At 36.9% G+C, this 12,207-nt stretch overlaps 2 protein-coding genes across 2 annotated transcripts in view; one reads left to right on the forward strand and one right to left on the reverse strand.

Moving 5' to 3' along the window:
• Positions 1–9,221: 9,221 nt before the first annotated feature.
• Positions 9,222–12,207, reverse strand: part of LOC107568181 (GATA-binding factor 2-like) — a 5,528-nt gene continuing 2,542 nt past the window's right edge. The window contains exons 4-5 of the mRNA XM_016254100.1: positions 10,133–10,258; positions 9,222–9,859 (exon numbers count right to left, since the gene is read on the reverse strand). Coding sequence (XP_016109586.1) covers positions 9,626–9,859; positions 10,133–10,258 — 360 coding nt within the window. The 3' untranslated portion in view covers positions 9,222–9,625. The remainder of the gene's footprint in view (positions 9,860–10,132; positions 10,259–12,207) is intronic.
• LOC107568180 (actin-related protein 2/3 complex subunit 4-like) overlaps positions 12,162–12,207 on the forward strand; it is a 19,434-nt gene continuing 19,388 nt past the window's right edge. The window contains exon 1 of the mRNA XM_016254099.1: positions 12,162–12,166. Within this exon, the coding sequence (XP_016109585.1) occupies positions 12,164–12,166 (3 nt within the window). The 5' untranslated portion in view covers positions 12,162–12,163. The remainder of the gene's footprint in view (positions 12,167–12,207) is intronic.

Raw genomic sequence — 12,207 nt, forward strand, 5'->3', positions numbered from 1 at the left:
TAAAAATATATGTGTTATATCTCCCCCTCTTTTATTTGTTTTTCATCTGTATGTATTTTTGTTAGAAAGGACAGTTTGGCAATTTTAGCAACTGGTCAGTCACTTTATGATATTCTTAAGTGTTTTTAGATTATAAACTGACCCTATACCATGTTTGGGGTCATTAATATATATATATATATATATATATATACATTTTAATGATTACAATTTTACTAAATGAATTTTACTGCTGAAAATTCAGCTTTGCCATCACAGGAAAATATATCTTTTTTAAATATATAAAAAATAGAAAAGTTATTTTCAATTGCAATAACATTTCTAATCGTTTGTGTGTGTAGGTTTTTAATTATTTTCTTTGATCGCATGGATTGTTTCCTTACAGAGTATTTTCTCTCCCTCTTAAACGCACTCTTTTTAGTGTCCATGTGGATCGTGCAATAGCACTGGCTCACATGTAGAGGGCATTAGTATCCCCAGAGTCAGTCCAGTCGTAGTCATTATTCGTTTTAATTACGGTTTCTCTTTTTAAATTAATAAATAAAAATTGAAGCTACTTACATTCAGTATTTGTGCTATGGACATTAAGTGTACCTAGATACCTCAAATGGTGAAGCGAACTGAACAGAGTTGAGCTATTACTTTTCTATGTGACCAGACTATTACTAGAGGTGAACTGGCATACTTTATACTGACTTAAGACAGTAGGTAAGTAACCAGCTCCCACTTAGTAACGCCCTAGAAACCCAGAACCCCACAGCAACAGCACAGCAATCATGTTTTGTTCAGAAAATGTAAACACATGGGTACAAATTCACAAGTGTTGTCTTCATGTTGCCCAGCTATTAACTGACCAATCATTATACATGTTATATTAAGTTAAAACTTTTCTGTTTTCTGTTAGGGTTAGGTGTGGGTTATATTCTAGTATTATATAGTAGGATAATTGAGACATTTTTTTCCCCAGTCATCTCAATTCCAGAAGTGTCCCAATTACCTGAATTCACCCTATTGTAAATTATCCATATTTCATAATTCATTATATATAAATATATTATTTGCTTGAATTTGGTTGGCTAATTATGACAATTATGTATGGATTTTTCAGTCTTCAGTGTTTTTACTCCTTGATTATGTAAGTACGTCATGGAGATGCATTACATGCAAGCCATGAAAATCATCTGTTTAGTCTTGATTTGTAATGGCACACAGTTGTCAAAATGCATCAGTCGTTTTTTGCATAGAGGTTTTAAGCTCTCAATGAATCAATCACTTGAGCAAAAAACATCAATCCTTCTATAAATCAATGGGCTACTGCTAGAGACCTTTGTATTACTAATCACATAATTTCCCTTAGCTGAGCTTTTAGCTGAACATAGACTATAGTGTCCCTGCATTTTATAGATTTATTCAAGTCTCTGGGTGAATGAAAAGTTTAGTGCATTGCATTTCACTTTTTTTATATTATTTATTTTTGACATCTGAGGTTCATTTTTGCATGAATTAAACATACATCAACATATTTTATTTAGGTCTTATTAAAGCCCGCAATGGAAGTGATTTGAGATATTGTAAACTGCTCACTTACATACACACACATATACTGTATCATGTTTTCCTGTGTGCTGCAATACGTTGTCTTCACAGAGTCATAAAGTAACACACTCTTATAGTATAAAGGTCCATGTCCACAAAAAAGCACATTCATTCAAAAGGGTTCTTTGTTCCAGTCCATTATCCCACTTTCCATCCTTTCTTTGAATGCACTTTATCTCTGTCACCCCGTTGTTCTCTCTCACCTATATTTCCTTTGTTGGGGCTTTTATGTCCATACAACCTTTATCCCACACCTCCCTTTCTCTTGTTTTCCTTTTCTTTGTTCTGCACTTTTCTTCCAGGTCAGCAGCATTGTCACTGTCTACTGAAGAATTTAACTTTGTCACACAGGTATTTTGTGCGCTATGTGTATGTCTAGATCATTCGATGCATATGAGTCATATATGCAAAAGTTATTGTTTTAGATGTGTGCCGCCAATAAGTGTTAAAGGCTAAAGATTGTGACCTTTGCCCTTTGAGGTTTATATGCAATTGTTTAGGAGTGCATCAAACTGTCATTTTATGTTTTGTGATCAATTTGTCGACACAAGTGACAGACACTTCAATATGAATTGCTAGACCGTAAGAAAGGAAGTAACAGAGGTCATTCTGTTTTGAACAGTTCAGGTTACGCTCATCCACTGTCCGACTCATTGTTCCAATTAGCAGGGCGGTAAAAGCCTCCCACATCCCTTACTGAAGAGACTAATAAAATTAGCAGGCCCTCCTCAATCTTATCTTTGAATGATAAACAGCCAGCTATTAGATTACAGCTATTAAATTAGAAACAGTCTCTAAACAAACAATTACCTGAATGTAAGTGTGGGATGGATAAAAAGAGGGTAAAACATAGTGCGTGTGGAGAGAGTTTATAGATGCATGCAGAGCATGATGGTTCCATTTACTTGTTAAAAAAAGTGTTATGTGTAATGGCTTGAATTAGTTTGATAACATCAGTACATTACAATAACAGAGCAGAACAACCATCAACCTCTCCATTTAAACCCCTTTCCCATCCTTACACATTTTTTACATTTAATGTACACTTAAAAACCTAAATATTTTTGTGGCACATATGCTAGGTCTGGATCTGCATGTATTTTAAACATTTTTTTTTTAAACTAATAGATAAGTGTAGCACAATTGTGCTAATTATAGTTGATGTTAATGACCCAGCTGTCACTCAATACATCTCTTGGGTTACTGTAGCAATGTGAGACCTATTCTACCAATAAGCCTCAATCACAACAATAAAGACATAATAGCAACTCATTGACAGAGCCGCCTTTGTGTTGTCTAAAAAGTGTGTCCAGATTTTGCTTGTGCACGATTTGGTTTCTCAAAAGTATCAGTATATTCTATAAATCTGCATCTTCTTTCTTTCTTTCTTTCTCTGAATATTTTACAAATATTTGACTGTCAACCAACTTATCTTAAATCTATAGCCGGCCTGTTCTCTGCCTGCTCTTTTTTCTCATTTTTGCCTTTTTTCTTCCCCGGCCTACGCAGCTCTATCCATGACTCTTTGTGTACATGTTTCAACTTAACTTTCTCACTGGCTTCATGTTTATTTGTTGTCCATCATGTTTTCTTCTGGCACAAACTTTCCATAGAGGTTTGCTAAAATTTGAATTTGATTTTGCTCATGAATTTGGTCATTGACTGAATTCTGTTCCACATCAATTTGATTAAAGTGCTATTTATTATATATGTAGCTTGATATAATGTAATAATTTTAGTTTAAAATGTATTTCATTAGACATGTAAACTTTTGCAGTTTTAGCTTATTTTATTGAGATAGAATACATTCTATGTTGATTTCAAGCCTTCAATATGTTAAAAGTTGATCATAGCCTCTTGATTTAATGCGTATGTCTGTATTTACTGTTATTGAGCCAGATAACTTGTAACAGTGTATTTAGACTCAGTCCCCTCCTGCCTCCGGCCTACTTTCCTGCCTCTAGTGTTTCTCTCAGGACAAAACCACTAGAACAGGGAAAATAAAAGAGTGGAGAAAGAGAGGAGGGAAAGAGAAGTAAGCAGATCTGTTACCCTGTTCCAGGAGGATGGCAGTAATACACATACACACTCTCACACAAACCACCTCACACCACACAAACTGTCCCTGGAGAGGGGAACTGAGCGCTCACAGTTGGTTTGTCATTTAAAATAAGTGATTGTTCTAAGACAGAGGATGAATTAATTTACCTGCTATACAGGAAGATCAAGAGAAGAAAAGACAGACTGAAAGGGGTTGAATGTGGCTTGGCCTGTTATATCGGAGGGTTCTGCTGTGTCCCAGTTTTCAACACAATGTTTGCAAACAGCTACATCTGTTAGGTCAGACTGTACAAACATAGTATGCTAATGTTGTTAACAAATATATATACAGTAAAATAATATACTATATACACACTAGTGTTCAAAAGATCAGGGTTATTAAGATTTGGTAGATGTTTTTTGAAAGAAGTCTCTTTTTTAACCATGGTCACATTTATTTGATCAAAATATTGTGAATATTATTAATATTTTAAAATAACTTTTTTTCTATTTTAATATATTTTAAAATAGAATTTATTCCTATGATGGCAGCGCTGAATTTTGATTGAGTGATAAGATACAGAAAGACAGATGAAAGAGCGATAGTGTTACAATACAACTGAAGAATCAGAGATACAATCTCTTTTAGATTTAACCTCATATCCCATGGGTATTTACTCTGGCCTAGAAAATAAATAATATAAACCTTGCATTAGAACCACTCTAAAAAGTGAAGACGTACAAAGAAAACAAATTCAAATTGAATGAGAGAACTCGATTAGATCTGTTAAACTGTAGCATCTAATTTGATCATTATAATAATAATTAGATTAGATTTTGATTAAGATTGATCAGATCAATTTATAAGTACATGAAACAAGTGTATTTATACATTTAATTTTTAGACATTATCTATAGATTTACTGTAAGGATGGTTTCCCTACGGTGGTTCAGGCTGTAGGATTGCCGAATGACTAAAGAAACGTTATCAGCACGATGGTATAAAACTGTACATTTCTAATCTATTACCACCCACTGCCACTTATACCAACGACGGAAATAAGCGCAGTTAGAATAGCTAAATATGTGGGAGAGCGTTGCTATTGTGTGACTATTGTATTGCAATAGGTAGCACTTTAATATTAACCTTGAATCAAGACTAGTTAGCAGATAATTAATAATTGAAATGGTTTAATAACAATATTTTGTTATGGTTACAATTGAATTGGTTACAAAATAGATGAAGGATGGTAAAGCATAGTTAATTGTACCCAACATGTAAAATATTACCTGAGAGAAAGAGATAGAGAGAGGAAGAAAAAGAGGGAGAGAGAGCAGAGACCCAAGAAGAGCTCCAACAAAGAAAAGAGGCAGCAAAGAAAAGAGACAGAGCAACAGTTACAGTCCTCTTTTATCCCTTCCTTGACCATGTGACTAAAAACCAAATGTGAGACATTCAAACTGACCAATCAGCAGATTACAACTTCACCCACTGGGCAAAAGGTGTGACAATTAGCAGACCCCCGATGTATACACATGTTGGCCTACAGGCCTTGATCGATATCAGCACTTCTGTGCCTTCAGGAATGCCAAATGGCCCTTTTGTTACTGAAGATAGGTTTGGGACAGGAAAGCAGAAGTCTTTGATAATTTTTGACCTTACATTACTTTATATATAAAATGCATGATCTATAAATCAATATAACTTTAAATACATATACATGTTCTCCATACTTATTTTTTACTTACAAAATTGTAAGAATGATTTATTTGATTTCACTTCTTGTCACGGTTTCAGTTCAGTTTGGACTGTTTTCGTTTACACCATTCCCCTGTCTGCATTTGTCACTATGGGTACTGATTTGATTTGCTATCATGTTCAGCTGTGTCACCTTGTTAGCCTGTGTATTTAAGTTCCTGTGTTTTCAGTTCTGTTGGTCCGGTCTCGTTAATGGTTTTTAACTGTTGCATCAATGTTTACCTGTGTGTTGGATTAAAGACTTTCTAAACTTTCATCTTCATGAATGTTTATACAGTTAGCATGACAGAAGACTGGACCACTACAAATGGACTACGTGGCTAAATTCGCTGCTGTGGCTCAGATGAGCCACAATTTATTAGACTATTTGAATGGGTTTTGTCGTCTAACCATCAACGCACCATTTGACGACGAGACCCTGAAATCATTGCTCTGGATCGGGGTTAACCATCATCCCGTAGACCTCCCAGACACCACAGGACTTGTCTGGAAGGAGGTCATCATTAGGTGTTTGGAGAGCATCTTTCCCCGATCCAGTGCATCGCCAGTCCCAGAGCCCAGCTGCATGGAGCGTCTGTCTGAGCCCACCGCGACTGAAAACCCAGTGCGAGAAGAAGCAACTGAGCCTGCCATCGCTCTGGAGCCTGAGGCGATTGACCAGGTGTGAGCTGGCAACACGGCAAGTGCCTGAGAGAGTATTAGTGGAGTACGAAGGGATGGAAAGAAGCCCCGCCCATACTCCCGCTGCTGAGGGTGAGCTACAACTTGCCTCCAGAAGCATTTTGGATAATGTAGAAGTGGATCATTTCATGTATTGCCTTGTATGATCTGACCCGCTGGTTCTGTCCAGCCCTGATTCTCCTAACTCTCCTGTGTTCCCTCCCAGCCTTCCTCCCCCGCCTCATCTATATATCTGCCAGTTCTGCTGCTCTGTCTCCGCTGGTTCCTGTAAGCCCCTCAGCCCCTTAGTCAGCATCATCCTGGAGCCTTGTCTCACTTCGGGGCTTCCAGTCTCCAGCTCTGCCTTGGCATACGGATCCCCTGTCTCCACCTCCGGCCTCCGAGTCCTGGACTCTACCTTAGCCCTTCGCCCCTCCGGCTCCACCTTGGTCAGTCGACGACCCTCCTTCGCTATGGGATTCCACTCCTCCAGCTTTGCCTCGTCTCTCCATCTCTCTAGCTCTGTCGGGGCTCCTCCTTGGTCCTCAGTCGCTCCGGCTCCACTGCAGTCTTCCGGATCCCTGCTTCCACCTCAGTTGCAGGAGCCGTCGACTCCGCCTTGGCCCTCCAGACCCACGGTGTCACCCTGGCTCTTCGGCTCTCCGTCTCTGCCCTGGGCGGCTCCTCCATTGGCGTTGTCTCTGTCAGTCTGCCCCCTGGTGTCATCAGCCTTAACAACTCTATGGCGCCTCACTCCGTTGACTCCACCGTTGGCCTTAGTCCTGGCTGGACTCTGGATTGCCACCTGGCCCCTCCGGCTCCGGGATTCTCCTTGGCTCCTCCCATCTACACCACCTTGGTTGCTCCGGTCATCACCTTTCCCGGATTCCCGTCCTCCACCGAAGCCTCCATCCATCTTCCAGCGTGACGTTGCGCCTTTCCGGGTGGGGGGCATACCGTCACGGTTTCAGTTCAGTTTGGACTGTTTTTGTTTGCACCATTCTCCTGTCTGCATTTGTCACTATGGTTACTGATTTGATTTGCTATCATGTTCAGCTGTGTCACCTTATTAGAATGTGTATTTAATTCCTGTGTTTTCAATTCTTGTGGCCCAGTCTTGTCTGTTACTTCAGTGTTGAGTTAATGTTTACCTGTGTGTTAGATTTAAAGACTTTCTGAACCTTCATCTTTGTGCTTTTGTTTACATAGTTAGCATTAACACTTGTCTTGTTTAATGTAGGTGCAGTCAGTGTAGTGACTTATAGTTCATATAATCAAACCGTGTAGCATCTGGTCGTGTCATTGTATTGCACCATCCCAACCATGTGGATTTTTTTTTAATATTCAAAAATGTACAATATCCTGATTTGCAGTTTAGGGAAGTGATTTCAAACAAGATGCCAGAGCTATTGGCAAGCTGCATACATATTGGAATCTAAGCACCAGACATAATGAACAAATGATACAGTAGCAGGGACAGTAACGACAAAAGGCTTGTCTTTTCCAGGTCTCCTAAAAACAAACCCTGAAGACCTTCTCTGCTCTTTCACTTTTATCTCCTCTCTCCATTTCCTCTTGTCTCTCTAGAGTCCTGCTCTTCATTCACTGCTTCAGTCCAGTCAGCATGTTGATAAGTGTTTGCAAGCGCACCGGAGTGTAAGGCGACACGTGTATTTTGGATTGTTTATATATGTTTGTAACATCTCAATTTGATAATGTTTTTGCAAATAAGGCAAGAACTCGCATAAAAACTGTTTAAATCATTTATTAACTAAAATTTAAAATAAGCACACAGTAAAAAGTGTTTTGAGTGTTACATGTATTAATGCATGTGTGTACAGAAAAGATGAAATTTAGATTGATAATATTGATGTTGTTACTAGTTCATAAAAAGCTTGAAAAGAAAATAAATTAGAAAAAAAAAAGAAATATAGTTATAAAATGACAAATGGTTTAGGGACAGGTTCGTATTATGTTTTTTTAAATGCAGGGCTTCTTCTACTTCACAGTTGCATAAGGTGCAGTGCTATAGATGACATAAACAGGCATAAACGTTTTGGAATTGTGTTTATATTTGAATAAATAGGGGATATTAATTAATGATAAGCTGTTAAACTCTGTGTACTACAGTCAGATTCTGGGTTGGTTTAAATCACATTTCAGAAAAACACAAAATAAAGTGCAACTTTTTAAATCAAGAATGAGTAGAATTTTGATTTGCATAATGAACATTTGAGCCCGAAACATTAATAAAATGTCCTTGACCTGAACATTAAAACTGAAGAATACAGTTAATGTGTTCATTAAGTAAGGTATCTTCTACAAGTGTCTCTCAACCTATAGCAGTGACTAAGCTGCTGTGATTGAATGCGGGATGTAATTGGATTGGTTGGGTCATATTGAAGGGGTGGGGCATGTTGGCCATGTGGCTGAAGGTGGATGCTTTCTCATGCACACAACTGTCAAATTGCTGAAAATGTTCTCCTCTCCTCTTCTTAGGTTTGCCTGACATTTTCCTATTGCGTGTCTGTATTCCATCTTTCTTCATAGTAAGTGGACGGTTCACCTGAATGCACAAACAGATATAAACACTTTAAGCCATTTATATAATAATTATTGTATTTAATGTTTTAAATAGTAGGAGGATGGACTGCAAGCATATTCAACATTAAAAAAATTGTATGATCATTTTTAATGCGAACAATGGATACATTATGGAGACCCCTTACAAGTGGAAATTCAACATGTATGTAAGCAGAAATGTTATTCTGTCATTCATTTTGGTGTAGTCTGTATATAGGAAGTGTTACGGTAAGGCTAGACATAAACATTTACTCACATTGTGTAGTTTGTAGTACAGACCACAGGCATTACAGACAGGTTCTCCATTGGCATTACGTCTCCAAAGTGTGGTGGTCCCTGTCTGGCAGTTGGCACAACAGGTGCCTGCTCGTCTAGATGCTGACTGAAACATAAAAAACACATGGTTGCTGTTTAAATCATTTATTAACTAAAATTTAAAATAAGCACACAGTAAAAAGTGTTTTGAGTGTTACATGTATTAATGCATGTGTGTACAGAAAAGATGAAATTTAGATTGATAATATTGATGTTGTTACTAGTTCATAAAAAGCTTGAAAAGAAAATAAATTAGAAAAAAAAAGAAATATAGTTATAAAATGACAAATGGTTTAGGGACAGGTTCGTATTATGTTTTTTTAAATGCAGGGCTTCTTCTACTTCACAGTTGCATAAGGTGCAGTGCTATAGATGACATAAACAGGCATAAACGTTTTGGAATTGTGTTTATATTTGAATAAATAGGGGATATTAATTAATGATAAGCTGTTAAACTCTGTGTACTACAGTCAGATTCTGGGTTGGTTTAAATCACATTTCAGAAAAACACAAAATAAAGTGCAACTTTTTAAATCAAGAATGAGTAGAATTTTGATTTGCATAATGAACATTTGAGCCCGAAACATTAATAAAATGTCCTTGACCTGAACATTAAAACTGAAGAATACAGTTAATGTGTTCATTAAGTAAGGTATCTTCTACAAGTGTCTCTCAACCTATAGCAGTGACTAAGCTGCTGTGATTGAATGCGGGATGTAATTGGATTGGTTGGGTCATATTGAAGGGGTGGGGCATGTTGGCCATGTGGCTGAAGGTGGATGCTTTCTCATGCACACAACTGTCAAATTGCTGAAAATGTTCTCCTCTCCTCTTCTTAGGTTTGCCTGACATTTTCCTATTGCGTGTCTGTATTCCATCTTTCTTCATAGTAAGTGGACGGTTCACCTGAATGCACAAACAGATATAAACACTTTAAGCCATTTATATAATAATTATTGTATTTAATGTTTTAAATAGTAGGAGGATGGACTGCAAGCATATTCAACATTAAAAAAATTGTATGATCATTTTTAATGCGAACAATGGATACATTATGGAGACCCCTTACAAGTGGAAATTCAACATGTATGTAAGCAGAAATGTTATTCTGTCATTCATTTTGGTGTAGTCTGTATATAGGAAGTGTTACGGTAAGGCTAGACATAAACATTTACTCACATTGTGTAGTTTGTAGTACAGACCACAGGCATTACAGACAGGTTCTCCATTGGCATTACGTCTCCAAAGTGTGGTGGTCCCTGTCTGGCAGTTGGCACAACAGGTGCCTGCTCGTCTAGATGCTGACTGAAACATAAAAAACACATGGTTGATGGGAAGTAACTGAGCAATAAGGAAAAAAATCAAGCTTGTGAATGAAAATATGGTTCAACAGGAAATAAAAGAAAAAAAATCTAAATTAGCGAAGCCTGAAACTATGCAAAATTTGTTCGCTCTGGCATTAATGGTGAAATTACAGTTCTGATGCTGTAAACGTTTATAATATTTGTTTAATGAAATATTTGTTAAAAAAAGATTTTCTGTCTGTGAAATTATACATATGATATTATAAAATAACATTTAAGATATATATATATATAAAGGTTATTAATTATTATATAATTTTCTCCTGTGCAAAATCTTATTACATATTATGAACATTAACACATAATGAAAGACCCTATAGCAATAATATGAAGATTGCTTGTCCAAATCCTGTGTGGACTGTCAGAAAATGTAGACAAGCATACCACTCTGTCCTGTACTTTTGGGCATATACTGGACCACAGAGATGCACAGAAAATGTTCTCTTATAATGTGACAACATTACATTAATGTTACTAACACAGCTGACAAACCAATACAATAGCATTTTAAGATATCTTTGTATTGGTCTGTCTTGACAGTATTCTTTTTTCAAGACTCTATGAGCCATTTTAACAAACTGCATGCAGCCTTGTGTTATACAGTAAGAGAAGTAAGCGTATCGCCTATTGCTTAAGTATTATAAAAAATATAATTTTTAATGAATTTACTTTACTTTAACTTATCTCTCAAACTCAAATGTCAAATAGAAGTAAGCCCTCAAACACCATAAATTCACATAACTATACAGATATAGTAGATTCTCAACATGCCAAAAGAAAATACAGCAAGAAAACAACCGGAAAAGGAAGCATTTTGGGTCTCACAAAATTATCGGTACCAAGCATACATCCTGCCAAGGAAACAAATGGACCGAGCTGTCTCTGCAGGTGCTCTTCAAATATACGACCTGTAGCTGATGCAGAAGCACTCGTCACACACTGACTAAAGAATAAGACCCGAAGCTAGTCAGCCTAATTTATAGCTAATACACTCTAAATGGAGGGTCACACAAAATACACAGATGCAGTCACTTTCAAGTTGATTTATTACATTTCCCTCCAGTGACAGCAGTTCTGCAGCTGCCCTGTGCTTAACCATCACACGGCACTTTCATGAATATGAAATTGCGATCAGTGTCCACTTATTTATAAAATCCTGAAAATTTTCAGCTTATATTTAAAATTCTGAAATTATTCAGCATAAACATATATTTGGTGGAGAGGAATTAATAACATTACAATCATGGAATACATAAAATAAGGTAAAATGATAGGTGGATGCCTGGAAAGAAGTATCTGATTTCTGGTCAACTTTACACTTGACATGTTAATGAATTCTAATTCATTACTTGCTATTTAAACCCGTCAATAGGGCCATGGAAACTCAGTGGTCCATTACACACACCCAGACACATGCCTTTCACTCTTTTTCTGTCCTTCTCACTCCACTGTCTGTACACATTCTCTGTCGGTGCATGTAATTCTATTATGTGCCTCGAGGATTGGCCTCTATTCTCATCGTAGGACACATCAGCAGCAACTGTGACGAGATCTGTCGTGTCGACAGCTTAGACCAAGATGTAATGCAGCAGACATCATACATTACATGGGCACAATATTATAGAATGATATACTGTACTACATGTATATCATGTATACTACTATGTGAAAAACTACAACATATAACAGTTTTTCCTTAAGTGTTAATACTGTGTAGAGCTCCACATACATCAACTGTTTAATTTTTCATTAACATTTAGACAATGACTGAAAAAAATTATTTCTTCTCTCTCTCTCTCTCTCTCTCTCTCTCTCTCTATATATATATATATATATACACACATACATGGTCACTGCCAAAATATACAATGTAAAGTGTTTTAGTGTTTT

This window comes from Sinocyclocheilus grahami, unplaced genomic scaffold (assembly GCF_001515645.1).
Source record: "Sinocyclocheilus grahami isolate Dianchi unplaced genomic scaffold, SAMN03320097.WGS_v1.1 scaffold1224.1, whole genome shotgun sequence".
Taxonomy (NCBI): domain Eukaryota; kingdom Metazoa; phylum Chordata; class Actinopteri; order Cypriniformes; family Cyprinidae; genus Sinocyclocheilus; species Sinocyclocheilus grahami.